A 26,931-nucleotide genomic window follows, 5' to 3' on the forward strand; every position below is an offset into this window, starting at 1 on the left:
CTGCAGAAGAACATCAAATATCTGATACAAAGATTCTTATTTATGTCTAAAATTTGTGAATCAAACGGATTTCAAGAGCAGTAGGAAGTTAGTTCTTTGAAACTTACCCCATCTCTTTTCTCCTTTGTCTTTGCACCACACTGAAATAAATTCCAATCTCAACTTAGTGCAGAGGATTGTGAGGCAAATTATATTCAGTGTTACTTAACTGTAAGTGAATTTTTCTAGTAAAGCAGAATTGTTTACCTAGTTGCAATCAACAATAGAGAAGCAAGCTTTATTTTATTCTTAATTATCTCTTTTTTTTATACATAGTGAAAAACAAAACACAGAGTTGTATTGAAGTACTGCGTGTGAAATGACACTATAGACTAAGTCCATTTTTATTGAGTTGATTTCCAAGGCAAATGGTATTTTAATGTTACTTTTTTTTTTTTCTTTTCCATCCCACCTTTCTTTGCACTTCTTGAGAGTTAGCTTGTGACTGCCAGTTTTCATGGTAATACAGCATGACTTTCCCATGTCCCTTCCAATTTTGGACACATTAAAGTTTGTGGCTGCCTAGAAGGAACCTGAGACTTCTGAAGTATTGCTAGAGCTCCTTGAGAATCCAAGATCTTGAAGCTCCTGAAGTTCCTGCACTCCAGGAACTGTGACTAAGGATAATAGTTAAAGTTTTATAAATGCAATGTGCTTGGTATTTATTATATCTGCATACGTAAAGGGAATATTCAATTGTATAGGAACAGTTTCCTCCTGTAGTAACTGGATCTGATTTGTGTAACTAATTTCTAAAATACTGGCTTTCTGGAAGAAAACACAATTGTTGAAATTTAATGTTCTTCTTATGACTACTATTATTTTTCATTTAAAAGAAAGAAAAACAACACAATTTCAAAGAGAGAGGGCAATCCATGCCTCAACATGAGAGATTGTTTTCCAGTAGTTATTCAATGCTTATTTATGTTACTACAATATGTAGGAGACTGACTCAAAGGCAGGGGCCTTGTTCTAGGTGCTTTGTAGAGGCATACCAAACATAACAGTCCTGTCTTAAGTAGCTTATGAACCAGTAAGAATTGTGTTGTCTAAAACGTGAAACCAATTATATTAATGCCATGCAACTGCCTTCCTTTTTATTCCTGCAACTCTAATAGCACTTTTGTTCCAAGTTTCTTGGTGCATTTTAAAAAAATGAGTAGGTAACAGTATCTTCATCCTTCTCTCTGCATTTATGTAGTGCTAACAGCGTTGTCAGTCCCGTTCTGATGATAGATTTTACAGTATATCTAATGTACAATATGATGAGGTAAAGGGGAAGAGAGTGAGAAATTAAGGAGAAGATGGTGGAGTGTAATGACGGTTTGAAAAGCATATTGGAGAAGGGAAACAGTTTTAAGGACTGAGAATTTGAAGTTCTGGGACCGTAGAGAATGAATGGGCTGCAGGAGATGAGAAGTCTGCAGTCTGCAATTCAGAGTTGAGTTTGTGCTGATTCTCAGGAAGCTTTGATGCCTTACTAAGGAGCTCTTCTTCATGATTTCTGCTAATGGGGGGCCAGGCCACTTAGCCAGGTGTCCTGAGGACAGTTGGCTACAAGAGTTGAACGCTTACATGTAATGTGACCTTTGTTGTAGCTGCTTTTAGGACTAAGTTGTGTGGGTCTGAAAATATCTGTATGCTTTATATCAAGCCCTTTGTGAATATGAATATTTTTTCTTTGTATTCAACTGTCCCCGGGCATAAAGAAGTTGAGAAAAAACTACCCCAAGCTCCATGGAGAATTCCCGTTTGCATAGCCATATTCTAATGACTTTGGGACACAATCAAACATTTATCAAGCACTGTTTGATTAAAAGGTGTGGCAGCAGGGGATGTATATGTGCGTGGTCTTGTGCTCTTAGGTTATGCTGTTTGTATGGTAGAATGAGTCGGTTTGATGACTGATATCTAAATTGGTGTGTTTCTCTTGAGTTTTATCTCATATCAGGCAAAGTTTAATGCCTCAGCTTATTCAGCTTGCCCGCTGCAGACAGCACTGACTTAGAGGGGAGGCAGTGAATGTGTTCCTCTGTTGTGAAGTTTCACAGCATGGGTGATAACTTGAACCATCAGTAATTTCACCTTAAATTCACACCAGACGAAGAGCAGTAGTGGCTGAGCAGCCTGTAGCAGGTATGTTCTCTCCACCGATTTGCTGGGGGAGAAGTAACCTCCAGCAGAAAGGCAGTATCTCAAGTTGCACTTGTTCAGTCCATTTGTGCTCCTTTCCAGAGGGTTAAGATGGATACAGTTGGATAATGCAGCTCAACATGTGAGTAGCAAATAAACCACACTTGTGTCATGAGCGTGGGATTATCACCTAGCCTAACAGTTAAAGGGAAGTTTCGTTTGAGAAGTATTGTATTTATTTCCGTTCCCATAAAGTCTAAAGTAATGTTGGTATAAAATCAGTGTTTTTTTTGTTTTTCTCTCCAGAACAGCCTTTGATGTTTTGTTACGGTAGAGTTAATATGGGCAATGCTGCCTTGCACATCCACTCAAATTCATGAATACTGCATGCAAGTTGTGTATGTGACAAGGTGAACATAAAGTGTAAAAACACTTCAGTTTTTGCATACCTTATATTTTATAAGTGTGTTGTACCCAAATATAGCACATATTATGTTGCATGGTATTTCTAAATTGCTACGTTACTCATACAAAATGTCCCCATCCGAACACAGAAATAATTACTGCTGAATCACAAAGGTGGTCTTAGTTATTCTATTAATTAGCTGCCAGCTCCCTAGTCCTTAGCAAGCAGAAACTGGAAATGCAGCTGGCATAAGAACCTGAAGTACTGAACAAATGAAAATTGGAAACGTACCCAACTCAGAGCTAGTCAGAGGGAGGAGAAGGGATAAAAGCAATGTATTTCTGCTTCTTTCATTAATATTCAGTGTGGTCTAAAAGTTTCTTGTCCTGCATAAGTAACAGCTGAAATGTGTATACACACTATATATACATATATATTTATTTTTTTTCTCTTGTTCAATGGTATTAATTTAAAAATCCATTTCCTAAGTTGTAATATGAAAGCTTCACACTGGCAATTTGAAGATGCGTTTCTTAATGCAACTCTGCCAGTGATGTGGGACTTAAAGCACTTCTTGTGCTTCTTTCTTCCTCTTCTGTTTCCTGTCTGCTTATCTGATACTGATCTATACGTTGGTCAGGTCAGAGAACTGCCCTTGCTGTAATTCTCAACTGGCTCAACTTCTGAGAAAACTTCAGCTACGCAATGCTTCAATACAAACCATTAGAAAATAATGGCCTGAACTGCAGATACACTGAATGTGACGAGATAAGCTTTAACTATTTAAGTGTTTGGATTTTCTCATGATGTTGACACTTGTTAAGTTTCAAGCTCAGAATAATGAATTAACTTTCCTCTTGGAACAGGAATGAATTAGCAAAGACTTCAGAGCAATGTTCTTGTTACTGTAGCTGATGTGGTTTCTGCTTCAAGTAAGCATTGCATTTTACTTAGCTGAGTTTGCAGAATACTTGGTGGTGGTGTGACCCTTAACTTTTCATTTCTTAATCTAGGATTTCAAAAACTTAATGTGGATATGTGATAAAAGAACCCCCTTTCTAATTGGGATTTCTGTTAAACGATTAACACTCCTCTTTTGAACAAAAATACCTTTGAAATCCTGTTGAGTGTATTGTTTTAGTAAGTAGCTTTCTTGTTCATTATTAGAGTGTTTGGCTATGTTTTGTTAAGATTTGAATACTCACCTTCAGACAGCTAAAAATAGTAGTAATAGTTCTAGAGATATGATAATGCCCTTTCAATTATAAGATAAGCTTGTCATTGCTAAACAGCATGATGTAAACCTTGGAAATTTTGTTGAACTTTGGAGATTGTTCCTATTCTGCAGTGCTGAGCATTTTAAATCTGCAGGTGTCACTACTGGGATGTTGAAGCCTACAGCATTCCTATTTTTCTGGCTGTCTATCAATCATTACTGTAGAGGTGAAATAAGAAATCCTGTAAATTCAACCTTGTCCAAAAGCAACCTGATGCAAAAGATGTTCCCTGCAGGGACTGCCCTTTGCCCTGGCATGGAGGGGCAGTTAGGTGCCAGAAGGTGCTGTTTTCTGCTGAGCACATTCCAACTGTTGTAAACCAGCTTTCAGTATTTTATTGGACCAGCTTGTCCCATGGACCTGTTGCTTTGAAATGTTCACTCCTAAAACTTTTTTGGAAAGGGTGTTAGAGAGGTGAAGAGTCCAGAGGTAGCCACTGAACCCTGCCTGGGCCCAGGATGCTACTTTGTAAGTGAAATAGAGGGAAGAGATCACCTGCAAGGCCTTTAGTAGTTAGGGAATGACTATTAGGTTAAGGGAGCAGGTGAAACAGCTCCCAGCGAGCCAAGCTTCCAAATGCGTTAACGTGCAAGACACAAATGAACGTGAGGGGGGGGATGCACTTTTCCTATATAGGAGTTTATAGGAGGGCTTTTTAAGCCCTACATCTAAGTGCCTGTTTTTCAGAGCAGTTGAGAAAGTCTGTTGTGAAGTAAGGTTTAGCTCATTAGGCTCATAAGGACACTGAAACAAGGCTTTAAAATTAAGCAGTACATTTTTTTTTTCCTTTAAGATAGCACTCAGACTTTATTTTTGAAACCAGACTTAACTCTTTAAGATGGAGAACCACAAAGTTCTCTGCTTGACCCAAACGCTCATGGCACGAAAGCTCGCTTATGAGCGATGAAATGCCTGACTCAAAGAGTCAGATATGACAAAGTCTCCTCGGAGGAACCCAATCCAGGAGGTACAGGTTGGGTGTGTTTCTTCTGCCTCTTATTCTCACTCTGTTCTGTTTTCTTTCCAATTTTCGTTCTCTGAGAGGAGACTGAAAAATAGTCCAGGCTTAATATTTACTCTGTTTCTGCCTGTGTCTAAACTTGATTCAGTTAAACTATCATTTTTGTTTTTTAATACGAAGTTACAAAGTTCTTTCTGAGATTGCGTTCTCCTAACAGAAGGTAGGAGGCAGTGTTGGCTCATAAAGATGCGACTTGGCGATCAGGATACTTTTTGTAAGAATGGTAGCTGTTGGTTTAGACTTTAATATAGCCTATTTCAAGGTAAACAGTTCCACATTATCTCATGTGGAAAATAAGGCCTTTGATACTTTTTACATACATGCACATTTTTCCTAGGAATTTACAGTGCGTATAGTTCAAAATCCTCTTTCAAGTGGTGCCTGAATTCCTATTTGCTTGTGGTCCTTAAAGTTGAGTATTTCTTGCTGTTAGAAACTGGACTTTTTTATTTTATTTTATTAAGGTTTGAAAATAAGCTATGAGACAGTAACAGGGGAACTGTCTGGTACAAAATGACTTTTACAAGTCTCATTATACCTGTAATAGCTCATTCTGTGAATAATAATCTCAGCTATTGGCAAATCAGTTGATGGTTTTTATAGCAGGATAGGCACGGGAGATCTTACAAACCTCAAATCACTTGTCTCTGTGGTGCAAGCTGAACTGCATAACAGCTTCACGTGGTGTGTCCTGTTGTTAGGCGTAGGCATTTAGAGATTAACATCTGCTACAAGTGAGAGTCCTTGATCCTTCTCTTGTTGCCATCTAAGTACAAATCTGTAGGCAAGCTGTTGACCACAGCACAAGCAATGAAGTTTAATTCCTTCACCCTCCTAGTGTTTAAAATTATAATTTTCAAAGGCTTTTGAAAAGGGAGCTGGGAGATCTTTCAGTTTTGTGGTCCTTGAGTCTCTGAATGCTCTTTCAGTTACCTGAAAACCTGAATAGGATGCAAGTTAAAGAAACCCTGCCTAGCCTTCTGTCTCTAATGTTCAGAAGGCTGTAAGTAATGGATGAATTCAGCCGTGTCCCAGCAGTTAATGCTAGAATATGTTGGTAAAAGATATAAAACGGCAAGGAAAGAGAGAATATCTTTCCCCACTTAGCCCCCACCCAAAATATTTGAGGGTTGAACAAGAGTTAACTTTGATTTTTTTTTTTTTTTTGCTAAATGGCAAAGTCTGCATCCTACTGGAATGGAGCAGATTATAGATAGCCCCATTTCAAACATGGAAGACCCTGAAAAGATAATGCAGGGGCTGCAGAACCGTGTGTTGGACTTCAGCTGCCTTTTTACCTCTAGTTTATGATTATGTTGGTGTGTGGGGAATATTTTCTTGAGCACGGTAAGCAGATACGATCATAATGGAGGAATTTTGAGTCTAGCAAAACTGCAGGCACTTAGGAGTGTTTCTATTGCCTTGACAGATCTTAAATTGCTGGGATATAAACTGTAGCCGAAGGAAGTTACCTGTTTACATAGGCTTACAGATTTATACGATCGGTTTGATTACGGTACTTCTGGAAAGCATGCTTGCTATCACCTTTCTCTTCTCTGTGTGGTGGATATTAAAGCCTAATCTAAAAACTGATTTCTTCTGGCAGCATGCTGAGAAAACTGTGATGATAGCTCCTTGCTTCAAACTGAAGGCCGGGCAGATGTGTCCCAACAAATGCAGTGCTTTGCTTATGAAGAGCAGAGATGTTGGGCAGCCGTGTCTTGCGATGCAGCGCTTGTAGGAGAGATGTGAAGAGATGTGAGACTTCTGGATTGCTTAACTGAGCTGAGTGCCAAAAGGAGATGTCTTAAATGGCTGCGTTTATCCTTAGTGCTCAGCACTGACCCTTTACACAGTTCTTCTGCGCATCAAAGTCGTTTGCCAATAAGGTCAGGGAGTCTGCCTGGAAGGAAAATGCATGTTCTTCCGATAATTCCCTTGGACAGTTACGGGATTTATTGCAAGATTTGCTGTATAGCAACAAAAACGTACATAGAAGTTGTCTTGGATATAGCTGCCTCCATTCTTGGTAGTTGCTGAATGGTGGCACAGAGAGTGAGCTACTCGCAAGGAGCAAAACCTTGGCATCTGCTTGCAGTTATGGAAATAGTTTTGTTTATTCCCACTCTCAGGAGATTTCTAAGAGCATTTCTTAAGGCTCTTAATTTAGAAGAATACCATGCTGTGGAATCAGAAGTGTTGAGTGGCGCTGTTTTACATCCCTTTTTCACAGAAATGAAAATAATCCTGAGCTGCTGTAAGATAGAGTGATGCCTCTCAGTTGTCTGGTTTAGGAAGTTAAACTTCAACAACCTAATCAAGTTTCATTGCAGCATGTTTTCCTTTGTACTTTTAATGTTTATCTGGTTCTTGGAGAATACGATGATGGCAACATAACAATAAAGAGAAAAGGAGCAGTGCTATTGAATCAAAGGACTTAACAGTGAATAAGCACTTACACTAGCCAAGTCCCTGTCCATTAAGCACTTTCAAATTACACTAGATCAAAAAAGATGTTTTTTTTTTTCATGGTAATTGTGGAAAGGAGGTTTGTTACTGCCATACTGAAATTACGTGCTTTATACATCTTAGAGGTAATTTATCTGTAGCTTTTGTGATTAACATTTTGGGGTTAATTTTCCTCACTATCGCTAAAATCTTGTATGTAAAAGCAGATTTTGATGCCTGTGACTTATTTTCCAGATTTATTCACTGTACTGATGATTCCCCTGATCCTTCCTTAGACTATGAGGTAAGACTCTTTGTATGACTTCTAGGTAATTTAAGTGAATTACGCACGGGCAGGCTGCCACTTGTACTTGGGCGTGTGCCCACAATACTTTTTGTTGTTTGTTTTAATTGTGTTGCTTGGGCAGTGTGGGGGAAGTCTGGTGAAGAAGTACAGGTCACAAGGAGTTCATTTAGCTACAGGTCAGAGATGAGCTCAGTGCAGACTTCTGAAGCTTCCTTGCAGTTCCCTGTAGGGTCTGTCAGGTTTTGCCAGGAAAGACAAGCTCAGTAGCTGAGAGTCATATATTCTCTGTAAAGTGCTTCTTGTGGACATCACGGCTGAGAGGGAAGCTGGCTGTAGTGGCTGGGGCTTGTAGCTGTTTGCTAAGAACTGAGATGGTCTATCAGATCTTGTTATATATGCTCATTCCTGCATTAAAATGGTAAGTTAGTGACTTAGATATTAATAATGCTTTAAACTCTTCTTGTGGTGCTGTCGGCTCTATGATGGTGTCTACTCATATCTCTAATTTTAATGTAAAAATAACATTTGGCATCATCCCGTGGGCTTAAGGGGCTTTAGAAAAGCGAATGCACCTCGTGTTTTGAAGCACTATCTTAATGTGCTTTAAAGACAGGCCTCTGAAACTTGCAGCAGTTTCACGTTTACATTGTATTTAGGAGTGTCACCTTTGATTACTGAGATTTTTCTACTGCAGTTGATAGGTGTTGGGAGTTTCCAGGACCCGTGAGCAGTAACTGAGCCCTCCAAAGACTGGATCCATCTGAATGCTTCAGCTTAGGAAAAGCAGAAACTTGATGAAGTGCCAGAGAGATGCTTTAATTACCAGGCATTCTGTCCTATTGGCAATAATAGTTCGGTTACTATTTCTATCTCACGTCCTTATCTGAACCAGTTTGTACCTCCAAAGGCATTGCAGAATTGCGCTTGGGTGTGTACCAGAATAGAGGTTGAGTTGGTTAAATTTAATTCTGTTCATCAGCTCTTTTTACTAGAGAGCCACTTCTGCCAATTCCATGACAGATTTGTTGTGCTGTACAGCAGGACTTTTTGTCTTCCGTGCTGTATCATTAATGTAACTTGGAAGTTGTTTCATAAATAATTTCACATTTAAATACTGGACAAAGAGGAAAAGCACAGGATAATTAAGGTGAGAAGAGACCTCAGTAGTTCTCCAGTCCATTCTCATGCTCAAAGCTGGGTAAACTGAGATCAATTTGGGTTGCTTGGTGTTTTCTCAGATCTGGTCTTGAAAACATCAGTGGATGGAGGCTGAGCCACCTCTGTGAGGGGGCTTTTCCAATGCTGGGCTGTCCTCACGGTGAAAAGGTTTCTTCCTATGACCAGTCTGAACCTTTCTTCTTACAACTTCAACTTCTCATCCTCCGACCAAGGGCTTGGTAGTGTTGCTTGACCTTGCAGCTTTTGTTGTGATGTGTGCTGCTACAAAACTGCTTTGATCTCAGCTAGCTGTCAGTGAAATACACGGAAAAATTGAGAAGAATATGCATAAATAATTAACATAATATAAATCTGGGCTCAAGTAAAATTAAATGGAAGATGAGTTAGAAAAAGGTGTCTGCCTCCTTCCTTCGGGTAGCCAGAAAGCTATGAAAAGACACTTTTTGATAAGTTGTGGTGACTGTCTTAGGGAGTCAGTGCTGGGGGCAGAGGGCTTATGAACACAGCAGATGTATTCAAGGGTCTTGAAACATGGAACTCTAAGAATGTATACTGACACCAAGTGCTCCAAACGTGGAAGGAGGAGACATTGATTTTATTTTTTTCTGGCCACCAGTGTTGAGATATGTTGGGCTTCATAAAAGAGGACTCTAAGTGGTAAATTAGTCTACTAGGACAATTTCTTTTTGTACATTCTCATTATGTATAAATTAGTATTAAGTCAAATTGCTTTTAAGTATTTCCTCAGATAACCATATGAACTGCGAGCTAAGATTGTTCTGTTTTCTTGTATCCGAATTAACGTCAGAGGTTGTCTTCCAGCCAAACTGTTGGAAGATCTACAAGTTATGCGTGTTGACAAAAAATGACCGTTCTGAAACAATACTCTGTCATTTGTTTCCCTTTGTAGCTCGTTCTTCGCAAATGGTGCGAACTAATCCCGGGTGCAGAATTCAGATGCTTTGTCAAGGAAAACAAGCTTATTGGTGAGAATTGTCTTAGTGATGAAATTATTAGATGAAGTTCATAACGAGTTTCTCCGATTACTTGGATTGGTGCTAAATCTGAAGATGTTTCTTCCTTATTGCTCTCATTTCAGAGAATTAATGTTTCTCTTCTTTCTCTAATTTAAAATGTGTCATGCCAATTTTCTCTCTTCACGGTATTTGAAGGCCTGATGACAGTCTGTCCAAAATTACAGCGGGAATATTCTTGATTCTAATTGCTAATTCAGAATCTTCACCCAAAGGCTGTTTTGTAAGGGATTCCTTTATATCCAGGAGGTTATTGAATTGTACCCAACTTGCAGAATGAATACAGAGGCGGTTGGGTATTTTGCTGATAAAATGTGACCACATTTGGATATTATATGCCAAAAGTTGTGGAGGTCAGAATGTGTCCACAGGTGTCTGAATTTGCATTATATGGAGTGTAGCTTAGGCAAAAAAACTATTGATCTGTTACTCTGGCTGGAAAAAAAAACAACAAACTAGATGTAGAATGTTTCAAATAGCACTGAATTTTTCAAATAGAACTAGGGTGTCCACAGCATGCAAAGAGCTGGAGGATGCATCAGAAGCCCTGTGACCACTGGAGGACAGGCAGATTCCACAAGAGCATGTGTGTTAGGCAGCTTTCGGGTGAATTTAGCTGAATTGTGCTCCTCTAAATGTATTGACTATCCTCTCCTGACTATAACCGGAGCTTAGACACCTAGTTGCATGTACAGCTGCTTAAACTGAGGGGTTTAATTTCAGTCTTAGTACCATCCTGCAATTTGAATTCCCTTTTGGTGTGGTCTACCATGGAATCTTTAAAGATGAATGAAAATTTGAATAGCACAGGACTGATGCACACCTGTCCTTAACTACTCTGCCTGAACTCTAACCAGGGTATGTCCTTCATAGGAAGGAAGGTGACTTTTGCTTTAAAATAAGAACAAATTTCTGCACTTTTTCCTCATACCTACATATTCACAAGCGCCAAGATACATACATGTACGTGGTCTGTCCAGGATTCCACGTGATGATACAGAGGTAAAGAGGTGTAAGGTATTTAATCCTCATTCTTTCTCCGGGCACCTTCTCAGCACAGTGACTGCGTGCTGGTACTGGCTGTGCCGTTTTGAACCTGTTAGGAGCTGTCAGCCATTTGTCTCCATCTTGTCCCACCATTAGGAATTTACTTCTTGTCCTTTGTCGCTTGGTCTGGTTGTTCTGTGAAGCTTCACAGGAAGTTTCAGGTTCATTTTTCAGTTTTGGGATCTGCTAATCTAGGTGCTGTCAGCACTTACAGTTCTCAAAACCCTTTTATATGGCTGTGCTTCCACACTCATCTTCCCATTCTCTCTCCATTCATGACAATTGCAGGGTTTGTGGCAGTTCTCTGTAACAGATTTTGTCTCGCTAATAGTGAAGACTATCCATTAATCCACTATTGCTTAATTGTATTGATGTAACTTTTCAAAAGTAGGAAAAAGCTGAATCTTGTCCTGTTTATTGCTGCTGGAACACAACTGGCAGAGATACACATTGCTGTAATAACCTCTAAAACCTTTGACTTTAGATTTATCATGGAGTGTATGTATCCGTAATCAAGAGAGAGAGTGAGTGATATTTACTTTCAAATACCCCAACGCATTTGTACTCTGGCTAATTAAAAGCTCTGCACATCTCATTAGTAGGTTTTGAAACCTTGGGAATCTACCAGTATGGGTTTTTCAGCTAGCACTCCCAGCTGCATTTCTGAGCACCCTTCCAAGTTTTTTTCACAATATGTTCCCATGCTCTTAAAATTAATGAGCCTGTCAGTCAAGCAAAGGAGTGATACTTGCAGAGTGTAGTGAATGCTTTTCCAGTTAGACATCTGCATCCCCTGAGATGCCACCATCTCTTGTTTTTTTGGTTTTTGTTTGTTTTTAGGCCTGAGTTAAGCTTTGCAGTGATATTAATAATTCAAAGTTCCACTGACTTCATAAACTTTGCTGTATACAAACTTCTTTAAAGGGCAGATCTCAGAAGGAAATCAGCCTTGTCCTACAGTAAAACTTGATCTCTGTGCTTTGTGTACGGTTAAAATAGTAAACTGCTGTCATTGATACATCTTCCGTGGGGACTTCTGGCTTTTTTTCCTCCATGAATAGCATATATTACTCATTCTGCAGTGATGGTGTAGGTCTTGGTCTGACGTTTGTCCAGCAGGATATTGCAGTGGCTTATGTTGACATATCCTGTACAAGAACTTATGTCATTTAAGATGCAAGTATATAATCCTGTTGATGTCAACTTAAACTATTGTCTTATAGACAAACATATGTCTGACTGTCTGAAATGAAACACTTGTGATGTAATTGGAATAGCTTACCCAATGTCAGAGATGCAAGAAAGCCCTCAGTGAGGGAGGGCAAAGATATTAAGCTGTATGCCAGTCTGTTGATTCTAGGATTTAAGGCTTCACCTCTTGTGTCTTTTCAAACAGGTACACTCTATTCCACGCTTAATAAATAGTTTAAATGAGAATCTTTATGGTACACTCAGTTCTAGCATCTTTGCTAATGTGCAAACCTGGCCTCTCCTCCTTTCATTTTATGGTTCCAAACTCTGGTTTCTACATTTGATGTGCTGAACAGAAAAGGTTTTTGACCAGAGTAACTAGGGTGAATAAAACTGAAAAGACAGGACAACTACTGGAAACATAAACTCAGTCAAAGATTCCTCCTGAAATTCTCTTAAAATAGTCAAAGCATGTACATATAAAATGAGACTCACAAAATGTAGGGCAGAACTGTTCAAGGAGAAAGGTCACGATGACAGTGTTTCGAGTACTGGAGAATAAAGCCAAACAGCAAGTCACTGTTAATGGTTAAAACTTGGGAGAATTGTGTTTTGACTGTTTGTGGGGTGTTTTCTTTCTGTTTGTTTGTTTGTTTTCACATCTAAAGTTGTTCATAATCTACTAAAATTTTTGACAGGTATATCACAGAGGGACTACACGCAATACTATGATCATATCTCTACGCAGTGTGAGGAGATCTGTCGATCAATACAGGAGTTTTTCAAGAAACACATACAGTATAAATTCTTGGATGAAGACTGTAAGTATCTTAACACTTCAATTATGGGGACATGGGCAGGGAAGAATGGCATTTATAAAGGTTTTTAAGAAGACACTGCATTCGTGGTTACAAAGACTTAAAAATGAAGGTTCTACCTTTTTGAAGTTACTTTGCAGGATACTGGGCGGTTTGTAATTGCAAGGGCTTGCAGGACTGCCTCTATAGAAATGAGACCTGTTGTCCTGTCCCCTTGCTGAGCCAGGCTTGTTTCCTCCACGGTGCACCAAGTTGCAGCGTGCTAAACTCCAGTTCACTGCTGGAGAACAAAGGAAAAAGTGGTACATGTCAATAAGAAATGATATCCCCAATATTTTAAGTCCATGGATGTGCATCTGTCTCATTATAGCTATTGATCTCACAGGGCTTGGTTCTTTTTGACTTGGGAGAGTATTATATCTCTAGTGGCTACAGCGTACATTCAGAGTGGAGTTGTTCTTGCCTGACCATAGAACTGACAACAAAAAACCCTGAAGGAAAAGGTTCAAGCTTTTCAGAAAAACACAAAAAAGGAGTGAAAGATCCCTTTCAGAGGACATAATGTGTTTTTTGTTCATTTGTCTTTTTGCTTGTTGGCTTTTTAGTTTGTTTTTGAAGTTATTTCCCCCTTATGCATGTTTTTAAATAAGAAAAAATCAAAATCTGAGTAATGGGTAAGAAATACTTAATACTTAAGAAATACTTAACAAGACATTAAGAAGGAAAAATAAGAAAAAATGTTTAAAGATGTTTGCTGCTTTATTATTGTTGTATTTTCCAAGGAAAGGATTTGAAGTTTCTTTTCAAGAAATTAAACAGACTTCCAGAATATTGATGTACAGAACTTTATCTGCTCAAACTTTTGAATGGTATTTGATGAGATTCTACTACACCTGAGCAGTCTAAGTAAATTGTTTCAGTTTGTAAATATGGAGTCCTTTACAAATTTTATTGGAAATAGTTTCCTGACATGGTTTAGTGAGAATAATATAACGTTTTTGTCATGATGTGTGATCAGGACTGGTGAAAAATATGATGAAAGAATTTAAATTGGTCTGGCATGAACCAACCCTTGGTTTAATAAAATGCATAAACATAAGAATTGTCTGTCAGTTGTATTGTCTTTCATAAAGCTTTGACCACCCAACCTGTAAGTTTTGAGCATGGTAAACTATTTTGCCGAGTAACCAGGTCAGTCAAATTGATCTGTTTGGACTTTTTTAGAAAGGATACCTTCTCATGCCAGTCTGTTTTACTGACATTCTTAAAACATTCTTAAAAATTTGACTCTGCACAGTTCCTTTATTTCAGTTTGGACATAATACGTACGATTAGTATGCTAATTTAACAGATCTTTAGCCCTAACATTTTGAAGTAAAATCAATCACACAGATCTGACATTCTGATTACTGTTTTAATTTTCCTCTGTGTTCCAACATAATTTCAGCTCGTATGTAATCAACTGATAGATAAGAATTCAGGGCACTATTTTTAGAAATCGACGCCTAGATTTAGGCTCTGAAACGGCTGCTAGTGAACTGAAAGACCTGAAGTGTTGTCCTGTGCAAAGTAAAACTGTGCCATCTGAATTACCTTCTGGGGAAAACAGGTTTCAGGGTCACCTACTGGGATGGAGGTTTGTTAACCTTTTAGTCTTGGGCACTAAATGAATGATCCGTCCTTCTGCAGAGAAATGCCATGCAGGAAACATTTTCTGCCCTCTTTTTATCCCCCATACCTTCATTCATCCCCTGGTGTCTTCCTTGATCCACTGTCTGGTAGCATATGTGTTGTTAACAATGAAAATCTGGGTTTACTTGTTTGTTTGCTTTTAAAAGGAAAGGTATTACAGCTCTTTCCCTGACTTCTTGCTTCGTTGAGGCTTTCAGAGCTGTTTGCTCTGCTTTTTCCAGTTGGTCTGGTAGCATCTCCAGATGGAAGAGTTGAGTCAGAGCAGCTGAAGCACTGCGGAGTCAGAGCAGTAAGATAACAGATGGGCGAGTGCTTTTTAAATACTTCTAAATGGTGTTAGAACCCTTTAAAATCCTCTCATAAGAGCCCGCTAAAAACAATCCTACAGAGGTATTGATGCTTGCGTTAGGGTCAAACCTTAGCTTACCCTCAGTTTTGAGCAGCTGCAGGTACAGTCTCACTGGCACACAACATGCCTGTTCTGAAGTGTTCCGTAAAGAAGAGGGACACAGTTCAAGTTTTCCTCTCTGTTTACTGTTTGTGAAAGTCCCGAATGAGTCACCAACGTGCAGTCAGTCTTAATGGGGATGTAAATCCCACTAAATGTGGTCAGCCTCGGTGATTAACGTTCACTGCTGCCATAGGCTTGCCCCAAGCTGACAGCCATCGTTCAGCCATAAAGCTGAAATGAGAGTTTTTCCATTAGTGAAATATGGCTAATGAGAGTATGTGGCAATGCAACAAGTTCAGCTGAACAGCTGGGGAAGAAATCTAGGGTTGCTGTGCTTTTCTTTGCATCGGTGACTTAGCCACCGAGGGCTTGTCTTAGTGAGAAAATCACAGCAATTAATCCTACAGCATCACTTTAAGTTGACATAACCGAGCTCGTGCAAAAAGCTGTGTGGATTTCTAGTCCATATGGCCAAAAAAGCAGTTACGTGACTGGCTTTAGCTCGGAGTTGTGGTTTGCCCTTAGCGCAGCCAACTTCACACAAAACAGTAGGTTAAGCTACGGAGTAGCTTTACGTGTGTGGATGTGATCAATCAACGTGTCTGCTATTGACAAGCAGCTTCCTGAGGAGCTGCTGAGGCTCAAGTGCTCTTCAGTCATATCCTGAGTTTAGTTTATCTTGCATGGATTGGGAAATCTCTTAGTTAGCTGAACTATTCCCTCCCTTATTAGCGAAGGAAGTGACAGTACAGCTTTGTCTGAGTTTTTTCTAAATTTGGCTTTTTTTTTTTTTCTCTGCTACTGGTACAATTTCTGCAAGTGGTCATGCCTGAATGCTTCTCTGTTTTCTGTAGCTGAATGGAAAGACAAAGATTTGTTTAACCATACAGTACAGAAGCTAATAGGTAGATACATCCACAAAGACTTCTGCTTAATTAAGCAATGGGACGGACAACAACGTAACTACGCAAGACAGCTTGACTTAAATCACTGAGCAGCAGAGTCTCTTTGAAAGAGCTGTTGATAATCAGTAGGTGTGCAGAATCTATCTGCAGTATCTGCTCTGTTTTATTTTAAGTATAGCCATTTCAGGGCCACCTCATCTTCAACATGCCCACTGACTTCTGCCTTCCTACAACCTGTTTGTCTTATCTGCTGAATTCCTAATCTCTCTGAAGCAGGAACTTTCTCTTATTACATGTTTGTGCCACGTCTGGCACAATGGAGTCTTGATCCTTCCTTGAAATTTCTCAGTCCTGCTGCAAAACAAACAGCAGTAATGCAGAAGATAAGCCTCTCTCGGTGCTAAGAGTTTATCAAATGTTCTCCGTTGGGGGAAAAATCAGCAGAACAAACCAGAATTAAATGGAAAAGCCTGGCAGACGCGCTGTCAGTGCATTAACAGTAGTTCTTGAAATTTTTCAACTTCCTCTTGGAAATGAACCTAATTCTGGCACGCAGTTCTGTGGATGTATTGACTTTGCAGATTGTGCTGTGTACACAAGTATCTGTTTAATTTTAGACATCTTCTGTGGAATTGTATATCTTTAAAGATTAACATATGTATTTCTCTTTTTCAGTTGTTTTTGATGTCTACAGAGACAGCAGGGTAAGTGAACAACAGATTATGTATGTCCTTGGTATTGAATTGTTTATTCTGTGGAAACTGCACCTGAAACATTACAGAGATGAAGCAAATAATAGCTTCATCTTCCTAGAAGTGGTCCTGGCAAAAAAAGTAAAAACAAAAAACGTCAAAACCCATTACATAGTTTTATCATTCTCTTTCCCAGTTCCTTTTCAATGTTCTCTGCTGTCAACGGTAAGAGAATGATAGGATTAGGGGTGCAAGTATGTCTGTGCCAGTGATGTAATTATTTAGTAAATATCTTCTTCCAGACAAGTAATCTGTTTTAAAGAACATACCTTTGGCTTCAGCTGCAATTCTGTCTGAATTGCCTTCTACTGAAGGCAATTGAGTTTTCTTTTAAGATAGATACTTAATATTGTACAATATCACTAAACAGTTGTAGTGAAGCAGTACTTGTTATTAAGGCTCCCTGTGTGTAGTGCCTGCTGTAGGTGCTTTTGTCAGAAATGTATCTGAACACTCAGCCAGAATAACTGGGATATTTCAAAAATTAGGGGGAAAGGAGGATGTTTTGCTCACTAAAAAGTGCAGGAGATTCTTACCACTTTTTCTTCCAAAAATCATTTCTTTGGTGTTTTGTCCTGTGGTCAGCCCTATAGCACCTGAACTGATCCAAGATAATCATATCTTCAGACTTTCCTTCAGAGGTCGGCAAATAACTCTTCCTCTAGGTTACAAAGGGATGATCATTATAGAAGTATGAGTGTTGTGCGCTCAGTTTGAGGCAGATGGAAGCTAATTTTTTTTCTTCTCAAATTATCCCAGCCATGGTTCTGAGTGCTCAACAAATTAGAACTCTGAACATCTGGATAGTGACAGAGCAGGGAGAAAAGTCCCACCCTAACTTCGCATGCTGATAGCTGCATTAATCACCTGCACCTTTCCTAGTGTCAGTGGAGGAGTAGGTCATATGAACTGTGCTCTAAAGCACATATATATATTATCTTAAAAGCAACCACAACCAAAAAATGCATTATATAGCCTTAAGTCTCAGTACCTGATTTTGTGAATAACATTAATACCTGAGAATTAAATATTTGTTTTTAGCTGAAATTTATTTCCAAATCCTTATCTGGAAATGCAGAAAATGATGACAGCAAATGCTATATGCTTTTTAAAGTCTCATTGTTTGCCTCGTGTACAGGTAAGGGATTGAGAAAAGTCTTTGAGGTCAGTTAGGAGTATTTGTAGTAAGTCCTGATTACGACTTTGAATGTTGCTTAGATATTTTTTAACAGTGTAATAGTAAGTCATGCCATTGTTTGCAAAACAGAAAGAAAACAAGAATATGTCATGTGAAAAGTAACTACCATATTGTTACTCAGCACAGCTTTTCATGTAAGTACCTAAAATCAGTCTGCAGGCTGAAAACAGCCATGCTGAGTGGCAATGAAAACTACCTGCCTGGACTCAAATCATCAAACTTTAGGATGCTGTCAGCCAAAATGAGAATCAATGCTTTAGCATCTAACCAAGTTCTGCTTTTGGGTATTCTGCTTCACAGCTGAAGCATGAAGACAGATTATTCAAGTAAAAGGTTTCAGCCTGTGTGATCTCAAATGAACAGTGTTTCTTCATCTGTCAGGATAAAATATATCTGTTTGTAGCTATCTCTTGGCGCCTTTTACCCTCAGGTCTTGTAAACTGCCAGATAGCCCCGTGTGTCAAGTCTTCCTCCTTTCACACATGCTTTTGTGGTTTGCAACTGTATTATTCATTGCTCCCTTTGTGTGCGAGTTACAGGCAGCAAAAGAATATTGAGTGTTGCTGGGTCTGATTAATTTCCAGAGCCCATGCTCTTCTTTGGGCTGGTTGCATGGCAACCTCACCTACAGAATCAGAGAAATGTCCAATGTCTGCTTATTTTAAATTATTTCAACCCTAAATATTCAGCTTGGACAAGCTTGTTCTTTGCTGTAGTTGTGGAAGAGAGCAAACCCCTCCACATGCTTTCTTTAGTTACTCGAGAGGCTGCAGAGTGCTCTGCCACAAGGCCAGCTCATTGTGTCGGAGGATGGCATAGGATCAGCAGTTGCCCTATTGAGAACAACTTTTTCTCTGGCTGCCTCTCCTGTTACACTCTCTTCACCAAGCACATCTGAGCTAGCACCTGACTTTGCAGACCGGTCATCTTTCAAGGAAGAAAAACCATCATGCAGTCTTCAAAGCCCAGTGAGCTGGAAACCTAGCCCTGACGAAGTCATACTGCAAGACCAGTGGCCTCTTTTCATTTGGATACACTTTTTTTTTTTTGCTAGCAGCATGCATCATTGTGCAACAGCTGAGAGGCCTGAGACTCAGCTCTGCTGTTGCTCCTTTTCTTATCTCTTACAAGTCTTACACCTTGTAACCATGTCCAAGACAAGTCACCGTATTAAGACGAGGAAAAGCAAGATAAGTGGCTCCAGACCGCTGCTAGTTCACAACTCTTCTTGTTAAGATGCAAACTAGTGCTAGCGGCTCTGCTCTAGAGCATTGTCACCGTGCATGAAGGTGCAGCTGGAGTTAGGGAAATGTAACAGTTTGGTTTGCGTTTTATCTATCTTTTAACTTCCTTTAAACAGTCTCTGTCATAAGCACTTCCTTTCAGCAGTGTGCTGCTTAATGCTTCAGTAAAACAAAGCATGAAGGTGTCATGGTATGGTAAATCTAGTGGTTCCTGTTTTAGGATGAGAGAAAAAAAATCTCATGTAATGCATGTTTTTTTCTCCCTCCAGGTATGCACAACTTTGCTTCTCTGGCTTGTGCATATCTGTGTCCCCATGACAAAGATTATTTGTGTCAGAAGGCAGCAGATAAATAGCTTTACTCCTGCTCTTCAGAAACACAGTGCATGTCATCTTAAACTACATTTAAATAACAGAATTGCAGAGAAGACTTGAATGAGTATTTAATCTGAAGAAAAGATGGTTTGGTTACCAACCCAGAGTTGTATCCATTCCCTTTTAACAAGGCCTGAGATGAGGTATTTATTTTGTTTGCCACTTTTCATCAGTTTGCTACTACTGGAGCTCAGCAGAGATTTAAGCAGTCTCGAGGAGGCAATTGGTGTTGTGGATGGAGTACTGCTGTCTGCAGAGAGGGAAATACTGCTCGGGTGCTCACAAAAAACAGATGTTGCTTTCAGTAGTGTCTCAAACCAATTTTCATTTTTTTTTCTACAGTACATCTCTTCCCTAGAGAAACGACCTTGAATTTCTATTTAAAAAAGAAAAACACAGCACCAACAATTTCATGTATTTGGGGTGAGGAAGAGTCTCTGTGAAAGCCTTTCATAAGGAAGTCCTTTATGAAGTGTAAACATTTCTGATGCAAGGAAAGATTCTCTGAACTGCACAATGAACTTTGCCAGCCGTTGCCTCTGCCTGTGATTAAATTGGTTCATTAGCTTGTTTTTCTAGTACGATAGCATGAATCTAAATTTCAGATTCCTCCTCCTTGGAGCTAACAAGATGTCCCCATTAGCAAAAGTAAAACATTGCTTATAATGAGAATTTGTGACTGTGTTTGAGGCAGGAACAGAGACGGAAAATGATAGCAGAGCTTGGCCCTGTTTGCTGTCTGCACTGACGGTGTCAATTTTGGTTCAGAGGTGTTGCAATTTAGCAGATTTGTGCTTCCTCACCCTTCCAAAAATAAGAAGCAGGTCTATGTCCCTGCAGTTTGCCGTTTCTTTTGCAGCTGTCTGCTTTGGGTAGCACCATTGCAGTGTATTTGCTTCCTAAAACTCATTTTGGGACAGCTGTACCCCATTGATCTTCCCGGAGGGAGTGAGACCCGCAACAGTCTGCGTGCAAACCCCATGGTCACAGGTCACCGTGCTGGCACGGTTCCTGTCCACAGGAAACATCGCTGCTTTCGTCTGCCTGGGACTCCCCCCACCTGCATTAGTAACTGTGCAGAGGATGGCAGGCTGCTTTCAGCCTCTAGCATTTCTGTTCTCTGCTGTTGGGTGGGTTTCTACTCGGTTCCCACTCTGCAGTGCCTGTGAGGGTGGTTGAGGCAGTGTGGGTGGGAGAGGAAGTCTCCATGTTACTCTGACTGAAGGCTTCAAAGGGATCTTTGTAAGTTAGAAAACAGATGGCTCTAGTGTAAATCATTAAAGGTACGTGCAGTTTGTATCAAAATAGGAAGCTGCTCAGAGAAGGAAGATCCTTTAGGAATGAGGGAGAGAAAAAGCAAAATAAACTTTCAGTAGCTACACGGTTTTGGGTTTGGTTTCCAATTCCAATCGGTCTTCACTAAACACAATAAAACCCTTCAGTACCAGATGTTACAACAAACTTTTTCTCTCCGTATTTGATAGATCTGATTTCTTCCAAATGTGATGCTTGTTTTGCTAGTTCTTACTACCAGTTGTATTCATATTTCATTATAATTGATCATAAAGTATTTGTTTTGTTAGAATAGATGACGCTTTCTTGGGTAAGAAAAGAAGGCAGTGCACTGGGGGTTGTATCTCAGAATGACTCAAGGAATTCAAGCTCTTCCTTGCTCCTGGCAGACTTCTGTTACCTTTAATAAGTCGTGTTAGTCTCCTTGCTTTCATTTTTCAGCTGTAAATAGGCATGCTCTTGTGCATACTACCAGCACCGTTTGGCACCTTAATACATTAAAGACAAGGCAGGAGAAAGTCTGGGCTACTAGTGACAGCTATATTAAAAATGCATTTAAGTTACTATTTTATTTTATTTTAAAATCTGTATCTGTGCAGCTTTCATGATCTCCACTAGCATTTTGCAGACTGTGCTCTGTTGTTTTACAATTCCTTCTGAGAGTACAGGAGTGCTGCGGTAGCTCTTAATGGAATGCAAAATCCCTCTTTTGTATTTATTTTTTTCCCCTTCTTTATTCATGCTGTCTGTGAGTTATGGAGGACCATAGCAAATCTTCTGTGCTCTCATCCTTGTGTACAACTGCACCTTGTGTAGAAGGGAATTCAGTTTATTTGAGCTCTGACTAATTTTCTGCCTAAAATAGCAATAATAATATATATATTAATTCAAAGCTTGCTATGTTTTAAAACTATTGGTCTAATGTGAAGTACATTAGAATATGTGTTAGAACATATTTTTGTGTTAGAACAGGTGATTTTGATTTTGACACTTTTTTTTTGTCTGTAAAGATCAGGCATACTACAGTAGAAGAAATGTGTGTGTGTGTTCTGGTTTTGTTTAAAATTTTATGTCTTGTTTTAATTTTTCCATTGTTTCATTGCAGGGTAAGATTTGGCTAATAGATTTTAACCCATTTGGGGAAGTAACAGATTCGCTGCTGTTCACGTGGGACGAACTGACCTCTGGGAGAAACCTGAAAGGTGACCAGAGTGAGGAGGAAGCAACAGAACAGGTACGGCTGTGCTGTGAGGAAGGCTGGCGAGTGAATCCAAAAGGCATGGCCTCTGCTGCTTCTTTTTCATGATCAAATTGGGATGCAAATCCCATTGAAGTAAAGGGATGTCCTTGACTCTTGAAATGTAAACTCTGTAAGAAGAATCGATCTATCTTTTTAGGTGGTAGATAATCTCAACAAGTATTACCTGCTAGTTTTAGATGCCTACAAGGGAATTTGTAGTTCAAAACATACGAGCCCGTATTGCAGTTCTGACTTCAATTGAAGATGATGCCCCAAACTTGCTTCTATACATCTTCGATGCATCTTAAATTTCTTCCCATTCTTCTCAATTTCTTCTTAAAATCTGTTACTTTTCTGTATAACCACTTAAAGTTTTGCTTTGTTTCTGATACTCGTCATAGAAACTCTCCCTGAGTTCCAGATTTGCGTTTGGTGGGAGGCAAAAGAAGCTTAACTTCTGCCTCTCATACTGAATGCTCTCAGGGAAGAAACATTGTCCTCTGATTGAACTCCGTCAACTTGCAGAGCAGGTCTTTTCTATCCCTGTTCCAAGCTGCCTCTTTAAAAACAAATAACTTCCCATTAATACTGAGAGGGAAGCGTAGTCTTCATTTATTTCTACTCCAACTTTTTCTTCGTTGTGTGACTGAGACTGAGTCCTTGCATCTTAACAAGTCCTTGGATGGCTGGATAGGAGATGTTAAGTAGTGTTACCTGATCTTGTGAAGCACTTGCTGTTTGTCTGAGGAGAGATGGCTAGTCAAATAGGGCTTTTCTTTAGTTTCTAGCTCTTAAACTGCATTAAGAGTATCTGAAGTATCATGCTATGTAGAGCTTATTTTTAACATTTGGGCTTTGCTGTGATTCCATCACCATTTTCATATGTTGAAAGGGAAATAAACTGCTATGCAGGTTACTCTTCATGCTATTTTCTTAGTGTCATGGTCTGGCTATTGCTGTATGAAAATTCATTTAGTGAACCTTTCTGCTAAAACCTGCCTCCTTTGTTAAAAGCACATTCCCAATTCTCAACTTGTCCATGGGACACCTGAATTTTGGTTTTATTTTTCTGCGTGCCAGGTGCTTTACATAATTTCTCTGGTGTAAGCCTGTATGTCAAGTAGAATGACTTGCTTTCATCCTTCAGCCTAAATTGAATCATAGGATCTGTTGTAAAGTTACCGAATGTCTGTCTCTTAAAATGAAGTTACTTATCGACGTGTAATTGCCAATTAGGTTGCATGTCTAGAGCATCTTTAATGCACAATATGTTGAAGTGAAAATTATCTCAAGTTACCTAAAGCCTGTTGTGAGAATTGAGAGATATGTCTGGGTATTCTACAGAGCAATATATTCACAAAAGGCAAAAATATGTCAGAATGCTTCAATCATAATTCTGATAAGGTTATATTTGCAAATACGGGTTTAGAGAAGGAACCTGTGAAGACGGGCTTAGCGATATTATTGTAAATATTTATCCACATATCTCACACAGATTGTAGTGCCTAAATTCCCTGATAGCTCCACTACTATGGAGGCATTGCAAATGTGTATATGTATTAAACACATTAACAATCAGTACTCTGTAGACATTTTGAAGTGAGAAAATGAATGCGTTTATTTGACTGTTGATAACTTCTTAATTATTGTTCTTAAATGGGCAGAGTTTTTCATGAAAAAATAACCAGTTGTTAGAAAGTGCAGGTTTAGCTGAATGAAAGCTAATCAAATTCTTTGGCAAGGTGATTCAGACAATAGGAGGAGTTCAAATGATTTCACTGGTTATACTCTCGGGCACTGTTTTTATGGTATCCATTATCTTTTCCAAAGGACTATCCAGTTTTCCGCTGTACGAACAGTCAAGTAACTGTCCAGCCTAGTCCATACCTGAGTTACCGACTGCCAAAAGATTTTGTGGACCTTTCTACAGGAGAGGATGTTCACAAATTAATTGACTTTCTTAAACTGGTAAGAAGTACTGAAAAAAATTCTCACCTTTCATCTCTGTGAAATGGCAACCTATAACTAGGTGCCTGGAATTGTGCTTTTGTAATTAGCGTAGAGTACATACATACCTGTAACATATTATATGAAGCCATGATACAAAGTACTGTGTGTTTTTTTTTATATATATATATATTTATGTGTATATTTTATACATATATACATATTTCTTTAGTGATTAAGAGCACTCTCATTTTGATCTTACTTCATTTAATTAATTTTATCTTCAGGGAAGCAATGTAAATATAAATTAGTCTAAATGGGAATGTATTTTTTGAAGAGCTGAAATTAAAAAGTTCTTAGAAGCATTAAAAAGTTAGTGCTTATCTAATATCTTCTATTTCTTTGTTCCTTCAATAACAGTGACATGAAAACATGACATCTTTTTAAGCTGGGGAAGCGAGGGCAAGTTGCCTTCATCTTGATTACTGCCTTCTGTTGGTTAACGTGTGGGACAAATCTTGTTCTTTACTGTAAATACAATCCAGTAGTTTAGGATGAGGGAAAGGGTTGATGTATTTGCTGGAAACATTACCTCTTGCCATTCAAAAATGGCTTAGAAACACAGTCATTGTCTGATATCCAATGAATCTGGAAACACTTGTGGTTTACTAGCACTCCTGTTTCATATAAATGTGTCCTAATGTTATGAACTCTTCTGTTCTCTTGACAGAAACGAAATCAGCAAGATGATGACTGAGGTATCAAGAAGCATTACAATGAATTACAAAGAAGAAATGGGGCAAAAGTTATATTTAGCATAACTATTAAGCTATCAATTTAAAGAAAATCTTCTTTTTATAGTCACTGAAAGAACTGAAGAGCTGTTCATTCTTTGTGTATGTTGGGTTATTTAACAGTGTAGAAAGGCTTTTTCATGGAAACCTGGGGGGTTAGGGTGAGTTTTCCTTGGAATCCACGTTTAATGCAATTATATGGTGATGCAAGCAAGCAACAATCTGAGCATGACTGAATGCCTTCTTATCTCCTAATGTGAAAACTGATGCCACTCAAGTATGCTGTCGGACTCTGATAAATATGACAATATTTAATTCTTGTGCAGTTACAACATCAAGAATTCTCCAGATTTCAAGTAAAGTAATGTTTTCACACTGCAGCTAAAGCTATGAAATTTGTTAAACTTCATCAAATTTAATTCTGTTTTCATACTAAAGCTTTCTTGGAACTTGTTTTTAACATGATTACATGTCAGACATCAGCTTTGGCTTTAATATAAATACTTAAGCATAACATCAACCTGTGATTTTTATATGTGGACTCAGTTTTGTTTCTTTTGTATTAAGTCTCTGGGTTTCTGAGGAATACGATTACTCTTTTAGCTCTTAAATTCTGTATTTATTTGGTACTTCTTCATGTTCTTTGTATAAAAGGAAGTTTGACTAAGTTTGTGGAAACAGAAGCTGATTTTCTGTAATTTTTTTTTTGGAGGGGCGTTCAGTTTTGGACTAAGAACCACTTGACTTTTGGATATAGGTGTTTGCGTGGCATCAGTAATTTACGTGTGCCCAACTGAAATGAAAGGAAATTTAGAGGTGCTTGCAGTCCCTGGAAATTGGTTCCTATTTTGAACCAGTTATGTGGTGCTTTGTGTGTATATAAAGTTTTTCTTTGCCTCATTTTTGCTGGCAAATTGATGTGGCACTCAGTTACAATCTGTTCTTAGATGCTAAATCTGCACTTAGATGTTAAATCATTTCTTACTGTCTCTAGCTTCAGTTTTCAATGAACTTTACTTAAAGATTATGCAGATTAAGAATCCAGTTCTACCAAATACAATTATTAAATATCACAGATTACAACTTCTGGAGTCTTGAGTACAGAATCTGCCTTTCCCTTTCCTTCTGAAGCAGTGGAATCTCCTCCGTAGCTTTTTGCACATAAATTAAATGGACATTAACTCAGGGCTGGGCTATACATAATCCTGTCATACCGTGGGATTTTTGGATGATTTTTTTTTTTCACCCTTGCCAGAAGGTTTCAAAACCCTTTGTCAGATTGTTTCTAAATCAGGCAGGAACTTAAAAAATAATAAAAAGCTTTACTCTTTGCTTTGAAGTTACTCCTTCCTGGCCATAACCTCTTTAGGTCCTGTTACAGAAAGTCCCTAACTATAAAAATATCTGTTCTACATAACTGGGTTCCCCAAAATATCATCTCTTCATAATGTAAACATATACTCAATGTTTACTTTGCTTCTTTCTTTGTCTTCTGGTTACCAGTTTTGTTGTTGTCTGCTAGATCAAAGATTGCTCTTCTACGAGAATTCTCATCCCGTATGACCTTTTGGTCTGTGAAAATAATTAAATGTGTTCCTCTTGGGGAGATGAGGAAGCCAACGTTGCTACATTAATAATGTGTTATATCAGTTTTAAATGGAAAATATGTGCAACTTTTAATTCTATTTCAGGTCATAATAAAGTCAATTTTTGCCTCTAGCCATCATACAGAAATTTCAAAATACAAAACGGCAGTTGAACAAGCCATTGTTTCTGTGATTCAGTGATATGATCACCATTCGCTGAGTAAGGGCTAACTAAATACTGTCCATTTTTAGTCATATGCCTAAAACATTATATAAAGATATTTGTAATCTAACCTAGATGGCAAACAGAGAGCTTTAGAGGGAGGTAGCATGTGATCGCTGTGTACATATTGGATGCTTGCCAAATGCCATCCTCTTAAAAAAAAGGTCTGGCTATGTCTAGTGGCTCAACTGCAGTGAGTCTGTTCTTAGATTGCAGCTCTGCCACGAATATCAAAGATATCTTCATTATCTCATGGCCAGTGGTTGCAACGTTCGATCTCTCAGATGGATAATGGGGATCAGGATTCCAGTGACCCCCTAAGCAATAGTAAG

General features: G+C 38.8%; 1 protein-coding gene across 1 annotated transcript in view; it reads left to right on the top strand.

The window, feature by feature from the left end:
- CDC123 (cell division cycle 123) overlaps positions 1 to 25,873 on the top strand; it is a 33,896-nt gene extending 8,023 nt beyond the window's left edge. The window contains exons 7-13 of the mRNA XM_005018841.6: positions 7,580 to 7,628; positions 9,721 to 9,796; positions 12,781 to 12,903; positions 16,624 to 16,652; positions 21,915 to 22,043; positions 23,880 to 24,017; positions 24,727 to 25,873. Of these exons, the coding sequence (XP_005018898.2) occupies positions 7,580 to 7,628; positions 9,721 to 9,796; positions 12,781 to 12,903; positions 16,624 to 16,652; positions 21,915 to 22,043; positions 23,880 to 24,017; positions 24,727 to 24,753 (571 nt within the window). The 3' untranslated portion in view covers positions 24,754 to 25,873. The remainder of the gene's footprint in view (positions 1 to 7,579; positions 7,629 to 9,720; positions 9,797 to 12,780; positions 12,904 to 16,623; positions 16,653 to 21,914; positions 22,044 to 23,879; positions 24,018 to 24,726) is intronic.
- Positions 25,874 to 26,931: the final 1,058 nt, after the last annotated feature.

The sequence above is a fragment of the Anas platyrhynchos genome, chromosome 1, assembly GCF_047663525.1.
Source record: "Anas platyrhynchos isolate ZD024472 breed Pekin duck chromosome 1, IASCAAS_PekinDuck_T2T, whole genome shotgun sequence".
NCBI classification, from domain to species: Eukaryota; Metazoa; Chordata; class Aves; order Anseriformes; family Anatidae; genus Anas; species Anas platyrhynchos.